At 35.4% G+C, this 17,451-nt stretch overlaps 1 protein-coding gene across 1 annotated transcript; it reads right to left on the bottom strand.

Moving 5' to 3' along the window:
• Positions 1-4,646: 4,646 nt before the first annotated feature.
• Positions 4,647-10,364, bottom strand: LOC135136144 (chitin synthase chs-2-like). The gene is made up of 9 exons (XM_064065279.1): positions 10,210-10,364; positions 9,925-10,163; positions 8,556-9,800; positions 8,300-8,494; positions 7,956-8,250; positions 6,818-7,907; positions 5,424-6,110; positions 4,970-5,378; positions 4,647-4,909 (listed from the first exon to the last, which is right to left on the bottom strand). The coding sequence occupies exons 1-9, from the start codon at positions 10,272-10,274 to the stop codon at positions 4,737-4,739; spliced, it is 4,398 nt and encodes a 1,465-aa protein (XP_063921349.1). The 5' UTR covers positions 10,275-10,364; the 3' UTR covers positions 4,647-4,736.
• Positions 10,365-17,451: the final 7,087 nt, after the last annotated feature.

Consider the following 17,451-nt stretch of genomic DNA (forward strand, 5'->3'; position numbering starts at 1 on the left):
AAACAGATAATCTCCGAAACTACTGAACCAGTTGTTAAATTTTATGTGTATATATGTTTTAAGTTTTCTTTGTATAACACGATCACTTAAGAACATATTTCACACGGTAATTTCTCGTAAAAAATAAGGATTTTACAATTAAGCTCCGCCCCTCGCCTTACGACGAATAAAAAAAATCATCAGAATTGAGATCGGGCGGGTGGGCGGGACTTATATTTTGTCTGTTTTTTCTTAATATACATAGCCATCTTTTCACAACAAAAAACTTAAAACATAGTTAAAATGGTACATTTTGCAAGGAAATACGGATTTTGCAATTATGGGTGGAGCTTAATTGCAAAATCTATATTTCCTTACACACATTTTCCATTTTAAACTGTCTTAAGTTTCATGTTGTGAAAAGAAATTACACATACTAAAACAAAAAGGCAAAATGTCAACCCGCCCACCCACCCTGTCTCTATTCTGATGATTTTTTTTATTCGTCGCGAACCAAGGGGGCGATGCTTAACTGCAAAATACTTATTTCTTTATAAGAAATTAAAAACATGTTTTTGAGTATCGTGTTCTTCAAAGAATACTGTCTGTATTTAAAAAAAAGGCAAAATATAAAGCCCGCCTACCCACCCTATCTCAATTGTGATGATTTTTTTAATTCTTAGAAATTTAAAACACGTTTAAAATTGTAAATTTTTCTAGGGAAATAAAGATTTTGCAATTATGCTCCGCCCCTCGATCTGACAACGAATGAAGAATTCATAACAATTGAGAGAGGGTGGGTGGGCGGGGCTTATAACTTGCCTCTGTTTTGCTTAATATATGTAGTTTTGTTTTCATAAGAAGAAAGTTAGAATTCAATTTTTTTGACAATAAAAAATTTTCTTATTCATAATTTATCTTCTCAGGGACACTGACGAGTAATTTTTAATAACACCTGAACGTGCTCGCTGCGCTCGCATTCTTATCGTGTTTTTTTAAATAAAATGCAGTCTAAATAAAAAGCTTTACGAAAGAATCGTCAGTGAGACCGTGCACAACTTCATTAATCTTTTCTTTTCCCAACAAGAAACGTAAAACATGTTTAATAGGGTAAATTTTTGTATGGAAATTATGCTCCGCCCCTCAGTCTGACAACGAATGAAAAATTCTTAACAATTGGGTAAGGGTGGGTGGGCGGGGCTTATATTTTTTCCATTTTAAACATATTTTAAGTTTCATGTTTTGAAAAGAAGGCTACACATATTAAAACCAAAAGGCAAAATGTAAGTCCGCCCACCCGCCCTATCTCCATTGTGATGATTTTTTTTATTCGCCGTGAACCAAGGGGGCGGAGTTTAACCGCAAAATTATTAATACCTTGAGTTTCTTTGTATAACACGATTACTTAAGAACATATTTCACATGTAATTTCTCGTAGAAAAATAAGAATTTTACAGTTAAGCTCCGCCCCTCGGCTTACGACGAATCAAAAAAAATCGTCAGAATTGAGATAGGGTGGGTGGGCGGGGCTTATATTTTGCCTCTGTTGTGCTTAATATATGTAGTCTTGTTTTCACTCAAAACATGTTTAAAACAGTAGATTTTTGTGGGGAAATATGAATTTTGCAATTATGCCCCTCGGTCTGACAACGAATGAGAAATTCTAAATTAATTAACAACTGAGCTTGGGATGGATATGGGTTGGGCTTAATTTTTAGCTTGTTTTTTTCTTGTGCTCAAAAACATGTTTTTTATTTCTCGTAGAGAAATAAGGATTTTGGTTCACGACGAATAAAAAAAATCATCACAATTGAGACAGGGTGGGTGGGGCTCTACATTTTGCCTTTTTTTCTTAATATGTGTAGATTTATTTCGACAACAAGAAACGTTTTAAGATCGATATACACAAAAATTTACCATTTTAGACATGTTTTAAGTCTTGTTATCGAAATAAGTCTACGCATACTAAAACAAAAAGGCAAAATGTAAGCCCGCCCACCCGCCCTATCTCCATTGTGATGATTTTTTTTATTCGCCATGAACCAAGGGGGCGGAGTTTAACCGCAAAATTACTAAAACCTTTAGTTTTCTTTGTATAGGACGATTACTTAAGAACACATTCATGTAATTTCTCGTAGAAAAATAAGAATTTTATAATTAAGCTCCGCCCCTCGGCTTACGACGAATCAAAAAAAATCGTCAGAATTGAGATAGGGTGGGTGGGCGGGGCTTATATTTTGCCTCTGTTTTGCTTAATATATGTAGTATTGTTTTCATAAGAAGAAACTTAAAACATGTTTAAAACAGTAAATTTTTGTGGGGAAATATGGATTTTGCAATTATGCTCCGCCCCTCGGTCTGACAACGAATGAGAAATTCTAAATTCATCACATTTGAGCTTGGGATGGATATCAGTTGGGCTTAATTTTTGGCTTGTTTTTTTCTTAATATACATACGATTCTTTGAAAAACACGATACTCAAAAACATGTTTTTAATTTCTCGTAGAGAAATAAGGATTTTGCAGTTAAGCTCCGCCTTCTTGGCTCAACACGAATAATAAAAAAAGCATCACAATTGAGACAGGGTGGGTGGGCGGGGCTACATTTTGCATCATAGGAAACCGTGGCCAACTTCATTAATCTCTTCTTTTCCCAACAAGAAACTTCGAAACATGCTTACAAGGGTAAATTTTTGTAGGGAAATACGGATTTTGCAATTATGCTCCGCCCCTCGATCTGACAACGAATGAAAAATTCGTCACAATTGAGAGAGGGTGGGTGGGCGGGGCTTATATTTTGCTCTGTTTGGCTTAACATATGTAGTCTTGTTTTCATAAGAAGAAACTTAAAACATGTTTAAAACAGTAGATTTTTGTGGGGAAATATGGAATTTGCAATTATGCTCCGCCCCTCGATCTGACAACGAATGAAAAGTTCATAACAATTGAGAGGGGGTGGGTGGGCGGGGCTTATAATTTGACGCTGTTTTGCTTAATATGTGTAGTCTTGTTTGCATAAGAAGAAACTTAAAACATGTTTAAAACAGTAAATTTTTGTGGGGAAATATGGATTTTGTAATTATCCTCCGCCCCTCCGTCTGACAACGAATGAGAAATTCTAAATTCATCACAACTGAGCTTGGGATGGATATGGGTTGGGCTTAATTTTTGGCCTGTTTTTTTCTTAATATACATAGGATTCTTTGAAAAACACGATACTCAAAAACATATTTTTAATTTCTCGTAGAGAAATAAGGATTTTGAAGTTAAGCTACGCCTTTTTGGCTCACGACGAATAAAAAATCATCACGATTGAGACAGGGTGGGTGGGCGGGGCTACATTTTGCATCATAAGAGACCATGGGCAACTTCATTAATCTCTTCTTTTCCCAACAAGAAACTTAAAACATGTTTTAAAATGTAATTTTTTTGTAGAGAAATATGGATTTTGCAATTATGCTCCACCCTTCGATCTGACAACGAATGAAGAATTCATAACAATTGAGAGAGGGTGGGTGGGCGGGGCTTATATTTTGCTCTGTTTGGCTTAACATATGTAGTCTTGTTTTCATAAGAAGAAACTTAAAACATGTTTAATAAAAGGGTAAATTTTTGTGGGGAAATATGGAATTTGCAATTATGCTCCGCCCTTCGATCTGACAACGAATGAAGAATTCATAACAATTGAGAGAGGGTGGGTGGGCGGGGCTTATGTTTTGCTTAATATATCTAGTTTTGTTTTCATAAGAAGAAACTTAAAACATGTTTAAAACAGTAAATTTTTGTGGAGAAATATGGATTTTGCAATTATCCTCCACCCCTCGGTCTGACAACCAATGAGAAGTTCTAAATTCATCACAACTGAGCTTGGGATGGATATGGGTTGGGCTTAATTTTTGGCCTGTTTTTTTCTTAATATACATAGGATTCTTTGAAAAACTCGATACTCAAAAACATGTTTTTAATTTCTCGTAGAGAAGTAAGAATTTTGCAGTTAAGCTCCGCCTTCTTGGCACACGACAAATAATAAAAAAATCATCACAATTGAGACAGGGATGGTGGGCGGGGCTACATTTTGCCTTTTTTTCTAAAAATGTGTAGATTTATTTCGACAAGAAGAAACGTTTTAAGATCGACATACATAAAAATGTACCATTTTAGACATGTTTTAAGTTTCTTGTTGTCGAAATAAGTCTACACATACCAACACAAAAAGGAAAAATTTAGCCCCGCCCACCCACCCTACCTCAATTGTGATCATTTTTTTATTCGTCGTGAGCCAAGGGGGCGAAATTTAACTGCAAAATATTTATTTTTTTATAAGAAATTAAAAATATGTTGTTGAGAATCGTGTTATTCAAAATACTTTGTATATTAGGAAAAAAAGGCAAACTATAAAATCAACATTGTTTAAGAATATTTTACAACAAACATTTTTGCCAAATTTCTTTAAATTTATTAATGTTTTTGGGAAAAAACTAAGTATGAATTAATCGTATGCGTTGAGGACACAAAATAAACCAAATTTCATTTTCTTTTAATCGCTGATGTTTGTGCCAGTCATCGAATTCGCTCTAGGTATAAACATAAACAGTCGAAGTTAAGTATATACTGAGAAAGTCAAAGAAAGGGAGAGCCTATTTTTCACATTCTTGCAACTAAATCAATCACGTGAATGATATTTTATTCAAAATATTAGTATCTAAGTACATAAATAAATCGTAAAAGTATATAATAGCCTCCAAAGCAGTGCACGCCTACGCGTCGGCATCCGAACTGTTGGGATCATGGAATTGAAAACCTTCGTTAATGCTTCCATTGGAAAAGCTTATCTGACTCGGACGATGAGCCTGCGAAGAAACCCTTCCCGGCGCTTTACTCATTCTTCTTTGCACAAACGCCACACTCTTTTTCCGAAATTCGCTAACTCCTTGATTCATAAAAAAAAGAAAAAAAATTATCTGCAATACCGCTTGTAAAACGAACTTACTTCCTTCGCTGTTACCGATCTGCGTAACTCTCCTATGGAACGCTTCGTCGAGGTAGAAAACGGGTCTACTCGACGCGCGCCCTACGACCTGCGCCAAATTACTTGCAGTCTTCCTCTGATCCACCGGCGCGTCCTTTTCGTCCTCGTATTCATTATTAATACCTTTCAATTTTTGTAAATCGGCCACCATTTTCAGCGGATCGGCGGCCCTCATCTCTTCTGTCGTCATGTTTTCCACCGTCTTATTGAAGAAATTGAAGTCCAAGCGCGTTTTGGTGATGACTTGCTGGAAAGTGCCGAAACGATGGATCAACATGGCGACGAACTGGACGACCATGAGGAGGGCGAAAAAGATCAAGAAAACGAAGCCGATGGGTTCCAGTTCCAAGTACGTGATGTAGACGTCGATCTAGAATTTGAGTTGAGAAATGAGTGAAGACTTTCGATGTTTTACCTCGTTCAGGTTCTCGTGGTACGTGAAGTTGACTTTGGGGTCGATAGGCCAGTTCAGATGGAGCAGATCCTTCTTCAGGGTTAACAGGAACACGACTAGTACGAACAGAGAATTCAACATGAAGAACGTGAAGACCATTTTGTCTCTCAAATCTTTCAATTCTGCGGCTACTTTGACCTTGTCGTCTTCAATCGGGTGCAAGTAGCGCTCGATAAGCTCGTTCCAGAAGGTTTCTTCTCGTCGGTTTAAGTAGTGGACTTCGCCGCGGATTAGAGGCCCGTCGTAGAACCAACTGTTTTCCATAACCTCGTCGGACGGTAGAGAATTTATCTCGGTAGCTGAGTTGTCGGAGTAGTTATCCGGAAGGCTGTTACGCACTATTGCCTTCGCACCTTCCAAATGTGTGGTACCTGTGGGGGTGTTCACCGGCGGACGTAATTCTACGTTTTGACTCTTCTCCAGTAACTCTAATTTCTTGTATAGACCTTTAACCGATTCTTGGATTTGTCTGAGTTGTTCGTTTTCCTTGTCGTCGGCTTTGTAGGTACAGAACATGCACTTGAAAAGCTTGTTCAGGGAGAACTCAAAAGCGCCTGTGTCGTCTTCCGCGTTAGCCCCCAAGAAAGTCAAAATTTTGTCTTTGGTTTCTGGTTTTTTCTTTTCTTCTTTAACTTCTTGCTCCTTTTCCTGCAACGATGTTGTTAGGTCATAAATTTAATGTGCCAGATTTTTTCCCCACGACTGTAGCTCGAGTAGTTTTTGAGATATCGCTAAGCGGTAAATATTCACCGCGTACCCATATCTCAGCTGACACGACATCTACACAAGAAAATCTTTAACACCCACAATAAACCCGTCCCAACGAAAGCTTCTGTTGAAAATTTCTCCAATACGTGTCGAAATAATTGTGTTTTGACCAAATTGAAAAAAAATTGTGTCGTGTTATTGAATCATGTACCAAGTATCCCAGGTTTTTTTCCCCAGGCATTAGCTCCGTTATTATTGGAGATATCCGTAAGCGGGAAATATTCGCCGCGTACGGATATCTCAGCTACCAAATGAGCTACGAAGAAAATCTTTAGCACCCAGTATAAACCCGTCTTGACGAACGTTTCTGTTGAAAATTTCTCGAATACGTGTCGAAATAATTTTGTTTTGGCCAAATTTAAAAAAAAATTGTGTCGTGTTATTGTATCATGTACCAAGTATCCCCGATTTTTTTCCCCAGGCATTAGCTCCGTTAGTGTTGGAGATACGCGTAAGCGGGATATATTCACCGCGTACGGATATCTCAGCTACCAAGTGAGCTAGGACGAAAATCTTTGACACCCATAATAAACCCGTCCCGGCGAACTCTTCCGTTGAAAATAATTCGTCATTAATCAATTACTTACTTTGCCTTCGGGCTTCGGTACCACCGTGACTTCTCTCGTACCCCACGAAACGTTGTTCATGTTGAAGACTGAGTAAATAACCAACAACATGTACATGCTGGGTACCGTGACGTAATAAACAACTCCGTACTTCAAGCAATTGAACTCCATTGGATGTAATAAGGCCGCTATTATGAACTCTCCTGCTAAACAAAAGAAGAATAGTGACGACGGCGCCAGGAATCCATCCTCGCTGATTTGTAGCATCACGCCCACGAATACCGCCATCATGATTAACCCATAGACGGCACTGATAAGACCGGCGAAGAACAACTGAATGTCGGAGCTACAAGTGGCACAAACTAAGACGAAAATGGCTATTGGTAGCAGGTTCCACATGAAACTGTTCCACTGGTCGAGGCCAAAAGCAGCCACGAAAGCCCCCACTAACATAAGGAAAATAGTACCAGGACCTATGACGGTACCGATCATCAAAATAATCTGATAGAAAATGTACAACATGGAGATGTTTTCGTTAATCTTGACTGTGTGTTCGTAGTCCATGAGAAGATCGAGAATGTTGGCCATGGTGGAGGGCATCCAGCGCCTCCTCTGGTTGTAGAACTCGTTGAAACCCTCCGGGCAGTGCGTGAAAGCATCGGAAGCAGCCGAATACTCGACTCGGTATCCTCGTTGCAGTAAAAGAGTGCACAGCCATCTATCTTCTCCTTGATCGTACTGGACGTAGTGGGCGGCTTGGGACGATCTCGTGGTATATTTCCTCATGACGCTCTTATCCATAAGCGCTTTGCCTCTGAACAGTGAGAAACACCCCGGGCTACACAGTACGCATCCAATCACGTGTTCGGTGGCTTTCTGCATCCAATGACCCACTGCGTACTCGAACATTTGGTACCACACCATCCCGCCGCTACCAATGGGGTGAATGCGACCGCACGCCGCCCCCAGAGTCTTGTTCTTCTTCATGTAGTCGACCAGCAAGTGCAAAGCTTCGGGTTGAAAATCGATGTCGCCGTCCAAAGCCAGAACGTACGTGTTTTCGCCTCTGATTTCCTTACTTTCTCTGGAAAGTTCGTCGTTTGCTTGCAGTCTGTGGAAAAAGTGGTTTATTCACAGTCGAGACGCTTCACTCAGGTACCTGAAACCTAGTAGGTAGTACATGTACATGCACTGCGACCACCTCTTTTTGGCTCTGATTTTGGCTTTGTCTTTCAAGTGGGCGATCATTTTGGTTTTACCGGGGAGCGTCCAGACGAGCCGGCCTCCATAGGGAGTGGGGTATATCCTGGGGGGGCGGATTCGGACTGACGTTTTGTGAACTTTGGAAGCTGCTTCGTCTATAAGGGAGGCCATTTTTTCGACGTATTCGTTGACGTGGGGGTCGTTGTCGTCTTTGCTGGTACGGACGAAGGCGTCGTCGAAGAACACGTGAGCTAAAATTATAAATTGACGCTCTGTATAGAGGGAAAAATGGGTACGCACTTTCCAGTTCGTAGTAGTTGTCGTGTTTTAGGCCTAAAGATTCGCGCACTATTCTGTGGCAGCACTGATCTTGGTCCAAACGCAAGATGGACTTCAAGAATTCCATCATCTCGTCGTCGGTTTCGTGCCACATGGTACCGCAAGCGTAGATGCGGGTTATGGCGTCTTTACTATGGGGTGTCTCGGGTTCCAGGTCTAGAAATCACGGATAAAGAGAAATTGGGGGGGGGGGGCACGTTGGTGTCGCGGTACTTACCAGTGACTTCTACTTCGTCGTCGTCTTTGGCGTGCCTCGGGTGCTCAGTGCGCCTCCTATTCATCGCTAGACTCTGATCTATCAAAAACGCGTCGTACATCGGTCGCATGAAAAGTTGCTCAGTACTCGAGAGTTTGTCGCAGTTGGGTGACCAAATATGGACAGTGATCCACGCTTGCGACAACAACCAAATCAACCAAATCCAGGCATGTTGCTTCGACAGAAAATCTTCCAGAAACGCTAGTGGTGGTAAGTCGAAGAACAAATACGCCGGTATGGTATCAACAAAGCTGCACTCGTCTTTATAGTACATTCCACACATCGCTATGAGTCCCGAAAGAAGAACCGGTACCGAGAGATTAATCGGGAAGGCAAACCCGACAACTTGAATCATAACTTTACACGAAAATTTCCCAAACGCGTAACAGATGTACGTCGCCCCTATATTAATCAACCAAACCCATATGGGCGTCAGATAATCCACCGAAATAATCGCAGGCACTCCATCCTGAATCGCTTCCTGATAATTCACCTCCAGCATCGGTATAATCGGCGTTGCGTTAAGAGTACGATCGCTAAAAGCTTCCCCAAAACTATCAAACAAAAAACTCACATCATCCTCCCGAATCTGGAAAATCACCAACGCAGTACAAAAGAAAAATATGCACTTCAAAGGCGCAATAATCGTGTAAATGAAGTACGTCTCAGTCTTGAACTCCTCCTTATTCTTCGCTAACTGTTTAATAAACGGCAGCTGCGACGAATCCGACACGAAATTCTCCCACCAACCTAGCGAAATCAGGATTACCGAAACCGGGATCATGTACAACGTCACGTTGTCTTCCACTAGGGGCCAGATCACGAAACTGGAAGCCTGCGCTACGATGCTGACGATATCCAGAGTCATGCGCAAGTCGTCGTTTACCGACCGGGGGTTCCTGGAGAACATTGCGACGATCCCGGGGATGAAGCATGCGGCGTTCGTCAGCATCGCGCCCTTTATGACGTCCAGCTCGGGCAGGACGACGTAAACGAGAATGGCGCTGCCGACGGCAGGACACAGCTCGGTGATACACAGGGACAGGATTTCCAGGAACGACGGGACTTTCCAGTGCTTGAAAAGACACTTGCGGATGGCGCGGATCCAGGTGCCAAGTTCCGGGACAAAAAAGGCGAACATTATCATCCAGATCCACTCCACGCGCTCCTCGCGGGTTATGTGGACCAAGAACTGCAGGTTCTGGTCTGGGAATTAATTCAAATTCGTAATCTCAATGATAAAAATATAACAAGACAAGTGGTTATCAGATTGTGATAGTCAAATTTAAATTGATTGCGTCATATCCGTTCTTTTACAAAAAATGCTTACCAAGGTCTTTGTTGCAGTACGTTCTAGAGACGTTCTGTCCGATTTGTGACGTCATGAGTAGGAGGGTGCCTTTTGAGACTGCAGCGGCCCCCACAACGATGCAGAAGACGATCATCATGGTGACAATTTTCAGAAACTTTACCCCGAATTCTATGTATGTTCGCTTGACTTCGGAACCCACGGTTGGTTCTCTTGGAGGGTCGTCGAATACATCCCACGGGCCCCTTACTTGCTCTTGCCTGTAATTTTCCAGGTAGAACTTGTCGTTAGTTCATGGTTACTTACATTTCTGAGGAATACAGGGGTTCTGTTTCCTCGTTGCTGCCTCCGAAGCGCTGTCGCGCTGCCATTTTTCTTGTTTTCTTGAAGCACGGAACTTAAGAATGTAAAATGGACATCGCAGTTGCACTAATTCGCAATAAATAAACTTGGTATTTGTGAGAAATCATAATTGTGAGTTGATAAGATACGATACTTGGGACGGATATCTAAAATAAGGTTTTTAAATGCTGTCATTGATATGGCGATAAGATCGAGTATCGGAGAATAGCGAAACGTAATAAATATTTTACGTTTTGTTCTTGGAAGTGTGATTTTATTGACTGATGATTTTTACTAACTTTAAGTGCTGATAATATAATTATCTAAACGCATTTATTTTAATGGCGAAATGAGGGAAAATTAATCACTGTGGTTTTCCAGGTTTGTGTGTTTTATTAATGAAATTATTAACAACTACACTACAGATCATTGGATCAGAGACAATGTGGAGGACCCCTTGTGTTTTACTCTTAAAAAAGGTTAAAAGAAAATTGGAAACCCCTAGTGTCTTTTTGTAAGAATGTGGCAGTCTTTTGGGGGCCCCTAGTGTTTTTTTAAGAATGTGAAATAGACCTTGAAACCCCTGGTATTTTATTTTTGAAAGAAAAACAAAACGAAGGACCCAACAGTTTTTAATGTGACGCAGTTCTTGGGACCGCTGTTCACAGTGGAGAATTTCATTTATGAAAAAGTCGTCTTGAAATTTTCAAAAAATTCAGGGTTATAGATCTTGTCGTGCCAGTTCCAAAAATATAGCGTGTTTAGGGTCATCGAGCAATATTTTTGAAAAATTCGAATTTTTGGATTTTTCTTTTAATTTCGATATTTCAATGGGCGATTCTACGAGAAAATGTATTTAGTTAAATTTCGAAAATCGTCAAAATCGGTCGAAATTTGCATTTTATGAATTTTCTGTATTCTATGAAACATTGACTTTCTAAACTGTCTGAACTCTCTGAATTTTCTGAATTATCCGAATTTTGTGAATTGTCAGAAGCTTATGAATTTTCTGTATTTACTGAATTTTTGGGGAATTTTCTGAATTTTCCGATTTTCCGAACTTTCTGAAATGACTGAATTTTTGCAGAATTTTCAAAATTTTTCGCATTTCCAAATTCTCCGAATTTTGTGAATTTTGTGAATTTCGTAAATTTCGTGAATTCCTCGAAATTCCTGAATTTAATTTATGAATTTCGCAAATTTCGTGAATTTTATTTTCTGTATTTTACGAAATTTTCTGATTTTCTAAACTCTTTGAAATCTGAACTTTCTGAATTTTATGAATTATCCGGATTTTGTAAATTTCGTGAATTTCGCGAATTTGGTAAATTTCGTGAATTTCTCGAATTTGGTGATTTTGCGAATTTGACGAGTTTTACAAATTTTACGAATTTGATGCATTTTATGAATTTTACAAAGTGTGAATTTCGTAAATTTCGTGCATTTCGTGAATTTTAGGAATTTTTGAGTATTTTATGAAACCTTCTGTTTTTCCAAACTGTCTGAACCATGAACTTTCTGAATTTTCTGAATTATCCGGACTTTGTAAATTTCGTGAATTTTGCGAATTTGGTAAATTTCGTGAATTTCTCGAATTTGATGATTTTGCGAATTTAACGAATTTTACAAATTTACAAATTTTATGCATTTCATAAATTTTAGAAAGTTAATGAATTTCGTAAATTTCGTGCATTTCGTGAATTTTCAGTATTTTATGAAATTTTCTGTCTCTAAATTGTCTGAACCATGAACTTTCTGAATTTTCTAAATTATCCGAATTTTGTAAATTGTCTGAAGTTTTTAGATTTTCTGGATTTACTGAATTCTTTGAATTCTAAATATTGCGAATTTCGTGAACTGTGGGAATTTCGCAAATTTCCTGAATTTCATAAATTTCATGAATTTTATACATTGTATGAATTTCGTCAAATTCGCGAATTTTATGAAGTTTATAAATTTCGTGAATTACGCGAATTTTGTGAATTTTATTAAACTTTCTGACTTTCTAAACTGTCTGAACTCTCTGAATTGTTTGAATTATCCGAATTTTGTGAATTGCCTGAAGCTTTTAAATTTTCTGCACCATTTTCTGAATTTTCCGAATTTGTCGAATTTTCTGAAATTACTGAATTTTTGTAGAAATTTCGAAATTTTCCAAATTTTCCAAATTCTCTAAATTTTGTGAATTTGGCAAATTTCCTGATTTAGTGAATTTCATGAATTTTACAAAGTATGGATTTCATGAATTTCGTGACTTTCTGAATTCTCTAAACTTTCTGAATTCTCTGAATTTTGTGAATTGTCGAAAGTTTTTTAATTTTCTGGATTTATTGAATGTTTGCATAATTTTTTGAATTTACTGAATTTTTACATAATTTTCAAAATATTCCGAATATTCCAAATTCTTTAAATTTTGTAAATATCGTAAATTTCGTGAATTTCGCAATTTCCTTATTTCGTGAATTTCATGAATTTTACGAATTTCATGAATTTTAATAAAGTTTATGAATTTCGTAAATTTCGTGAATTTTATGGAACTTTCTGACTTTCTAAACTCTCTGAACCCTAAACTTTCTGAATTTTCTGAATTATGTACCTGAATTTTGTGAATTGTTGAAAGTTTTTAAATTTTCTGGATTTATTGAATTTTTGCTGATTTTTTTATTTAATGAATTTTTGTAGAATTTTCGAAATTTTCCGAATTTTCCAAATTCTCTAAATTTTGTGAATTTGGTGAATTTCGCGAATTTTATGGATTTTATAAAGTTCATGAATTTCGCAAATTTCGTGAATTTGGCGAATTTCCTGATTTAGTGAATTTCATGAATTTTATAAAGTTTATGGATTTCATAAATTTCGAGAATTTTATGAAACTTTCTGACTTTCTGAACTCTCTTAACTTTCTGAATTCTCTGAATTTTGTGAATTGTCGAAAATTTTTAAATTTTCTGGATTTATTGAATTTTTGCATAATTTTCGAAATTTTCCGAATATTCCAAATTCTTTAAATTTTGTGAATTTGGTGAATTTCATGGATTTTATAAAGCTTGTAAATATCGTAAATTTCGTGAATTTCGCGAATTTCCATATTTCGTGAATTTCATGAATTTTAATAAAGTTTATGAATTTCGTAAATTTCGTGAATTTTATGGAACTTTCTGACTTTCTAAACTCTCTGAACCCTAAACTTTCTGAATTTTCTGAATTATGTATCTGAATTTTGTGAATTGTCGAAAGTTTTTAAATTTTCTGGATTTATTGAATTTTTGCATAATTTTTTGAATTTACTGAATTTTTACATAATTTTCGAAATTTTCCAGATATCCCAAATTCTTTTAATTCTGTGAATTTGGTGAATTTCGCGAATTTCACGGATTTTATAAAGTTTGTAAATATCGTAAATTTCATGAATTTTGCGATTTTCCTTATTTCGTGAATTTCATGAATTTTACGAACTTCATGAATTTTAATAAAGTTTATGGATTTCTTAAATTTCGCGAATTTCGTGAATTTTATGAAACTTTCTGAATTGTCTGAATTTTGTGAATTGTCGAAAGTTTTAAAATTTTCTGAATTTATTGAATTTTTGCATAATTTTCGAAATTTTCCGAATTTTCCAGTCTCTAAATTTTGTGAATTTGGTGAATTTCGCGAATTTCATGGACTTCATAAAGTTTGTAAATTTCGCGAATTTCCTTATTTCGCGAATTTCGTAAATTTTATGAATTTCATGAATTTTAATAAAGTATGATTTTCGTAAATTTCGTGAATTTGGAGAATTTCTCGAATTTCATGGATTTTAGAAAGTTTATGAATTTCGTAAATTTCGCAAACTTCCTGACTTCGCGAATTTAATGAATTTTATGAAACTTTCTCACTTTCTAAACTGAACTCTGAACTTTTTGAATTATCCGAATTTTGTGAATTGTTTGAAGTTTTTAAATTTTCTGGATTCACTGAGTTTTGCAGAATTTTCTGAATTTACTTGGATTTTGCAGAATTTTCCAAATTTTGTGAATTTCACGGATTTCGTGAATTTCATGACTCGTCAATTTCATAATAGAAAATTTCATTTTTGGAAAAGCCGCCTAAAAATTCTCAAAAAATTCAGGTTTATATCTCATGGCGTGCTAATGCCAAAAATATAGCAACATTTTCGAAATATTTGGAGTGAAATTCGAATTTTTTGAAATTAAAAAAAATATATGCATTGTTTGAAGGTTTTACATTTTCTGCAGAATTTTTGAATTTTCCAAATTTGCTCAAAATTCTGAAATGACTGAATTTTTGAAGAATTTTCGAAAAACGTCAAAATGGGTCGAAATTGCATTTTATGAATTTTCTGTATTTAATCAAACAATGATTTTCTAAACTGTTTGAACTTTCTACATTTTTTCTGTGTTGACTGCATTTTGGTAGAATTTTCGAAATTTTTCTAATTTTCCAAATTCTCCGAATTTTGAATATCGCAAATCTCGTGAACTTTGGAAATTTCGTAAATTTCCTAATTTCATAAATTTCCCGAATTTCGTAATTTCCTGAATTTCATGAAATTTTTAAATTTGGTGAATTTCGCGAATTTCATGAATTTCATCAATTTCGCGACTTTCACAAATTTTATAAAATTCATAAATTTCCTGAATGACGTGAATTTCGTGAATTTTATGAAACTTTGAGTTTCTAAACTATCTGAATTTTTTTAATTATCCGAATTTTGTGAAATGTCTGAAGTTCCTTAATTTTTCTACACAATTTTCTGTATTTTCCGAATTTGTCGAATTTTCCGAAATTACTGAATTTTTGTAGAATTGTCGAAATTTTCCGAATTTCGCGAATTTCATGAGTTTCGCGAATTTTATGAATTTCTTAAATTTCGCGAATTTGGTAAAATTTGCGAATTTTATGGATTTTATAAAATTTATGAATTTCGTAATTTCGTGAATTTGGCGAATTTCTTAATTTCGTGAATTTCATGAACTTTTCAAATTTCATGAATTTTAAAGTTTATGAATTTCGTAAATTTCGCGAATTTCGTGAAGTTTATGAAACTTCGTGACTTTCGAAAGTCTAAACTTTCTGAATTATCTGAATTGTCAAGTTTTTAAATTTTCTGAATTTACTGAATTTTTGCAAAATTTTCGAAATTTTCCGAATTTTCCAAATTTTGTGAATTTCGCGAATTTCATGGATTTAATAAAGTATAAATTTCGTAAATTTCGCGGATTTCCTAATTTCGTAAATTTCATGAATTTTACAAATTTTATGAATTTCGTGAATTTTATAAAGTATGAATTTCGTAAATTTCGTGGATTTCCTGATTTCAGGAATTTCATTAATTTTACAAATTTTACGAATTTACTGATTTTGTGAATTTTGCGAACTTCATGAATTTTATAAATTTCGTGAATTTCGCGGGTTTCGTGAATTTCACGAATTTCGTCAATTTTGCGAATTTCATGACTCGTCAGTTTCATAGTGGAAAATTTCATTTTTGCGAATTTCGTGAATTTTATATATTTTATGAAACTGTCTGACTTCCCAAACTGTCTGAACAGAACTCTCCGCACTTTTTGAATTTTCTGAATTATCCAAATTTTGTGAATGTTTTAAAGCTTTTACATTTTCTGCAGAATTTTTTTAATTTTCCAAATTTATCGAAAATTCTGAAATTACTAAATTTTTGCAGAATTTTCGAAATGTTTCGAATTTCCCAAATTCCCCGAATTTTATAAAGTTTATGGATTTGCGAATTTCGTAAATTTTGTGAATTACATGAATTTTACGAATTTTATGAATTTCCTAAATTTCGTGAACTCGGCGAATTTCGTGAATTTTATAGTCTGTAAATTTCGTAAATCTCGTGAATTTCATTAGTTTTATAAATTTTATGAGTATCGTAAATTTCGTGAACTTGGTGAATTTCATGAATTTTATGAAGTTTACATATTTGGTAAATTTCGTGAATTTTATTAAACTGTCTGAACTCTCTGAATTTCTGAATTATCCAAATTTTGTGAATGTTTGAAGTTTTTAAATTTACTGCAGAATTTTCCGAATTTTGTGAATTCGAGAATTTCATAAATTTCCTGAAGTTCGCGGATTTCGTGAATTTCAAAATTTCACGAATTTCAATTTCATAGTGGGAAATTTTTTGCAGTTTTCTGAATTTGCCGAACTTTCTAAAATTGCTGAATTTTTGCAGAATTTTCAAATTTTTTTAAATTATCCAAATTCTCCGAATACAAAATTCGGAGAATATGAATAATTTAAAAAATTCGCGGAATTTCCAAAAAATTCTGCGAATTTCGTGAATTTTATAAATCTGGCGAATTCTATGAATTTCGTAAATTTCATGAACATTACGAATTTTCTGAATTTCACAAATTTCGTGAATTTCATGAATTTTCTGAATTCCGTAAATTTCGCGAATTTGACGAATTTTGTAAAGTTTATAAATTTCGTGAACTTCTAAACTGTCTGAACTTTCCGCACATTTTGAATTCTCTGAATTATCCAAATTTTGTGCATTGTTTGAAGCTTTTACATTTTCTGCAGAATTTTTTGAATTTTCCAAATTTGCCGAAAATTCTGAAGTTACTGAATTTTTGCAAAATTTTCGAAATTTTTCGAATTTCCCAAATTCTCCGAATTTCGTAAATTTCGTGAACTTGACGAATTTCATTAATTTTATAAATTTTATGAATATTGTAAATTTCGTGACCTTGGTGAATTAATGAATTTTATGAAGTTTATGTATTTGGTGAATTTCGGGAATTTCGTGAATTTTATGTATTTTATGAAACTGTCTGAACTCTCTGAGCTTTCTGAATTATCCAAATTTTGTGAATTGTTTGCAGTTTTTAAATTTATTGCAGAATTTTCTGAATTTGCCGAATTTTCTGAAATACTGACTTTTGCAGTCTTCGAAATTTTCCGAATTTTGTAAATTTCGCGAATTTCACGAATTCCAATTTCGCGAATTCCGTCAATTTCATAGTGGAACTTTCTAAAATTACTGAATTTTTGCAGAATTTTGTATTCGGAGAATTTTTTAAATTTTCCAAAAAATTCCGAGAATTTTTTAAATTATCCAAATTCTCCGAATACAAAATTCTGCGAATTTCGTGAATTTTATAAATTTGGCAAATTCCATGAATTTCATAAAGTTTATGAATTTCAGTTTCATATTACGAATTTTCTGAATTT

This window comes from Zophobas morio, unplaced genomic scaffold (genome assembly GCF_036711695.1).
Source record: "Zophobas morio isolate AGI-343-1 ecotype UQ-CSIRO unplaced genomic scaffold, CSIRO_AGI_Zmor_V1 ptg000026l, whole genome shotgun sequence".
Classification (NCBI taxonomy): Eukaryota; Metazoa; Arthropoda; class Insecta; order Coleoptera; family Tenebrionidae; genus Zophobas; species Zophobas morio.

Bases quoted from the DNA above. Each gene is read 5' to 3' on its own strand.
- LOC135136144 (XM_064065279.1), bottom strand. From the start codon at position 10,274: ATGGCAGCGCGACAGCGCTTCGGAGGCAGCAACGAGGAAACAGAACCC. The intron at 10,164-10,209 runs GTAAGTAACCAT...GGAAAATTACAG, and splicing joins CCCCTGTATTCCTCAGAAAT to GCAAGAGCAAGTAAGGGGCC. The intron at 7,908-7,955 runs GTACCTGAGTGA...CTTTTTCCACAG, and splicing joins TACTACCTACTAGGTTTCAG to ACTGCAAGCAAACGACGAAC.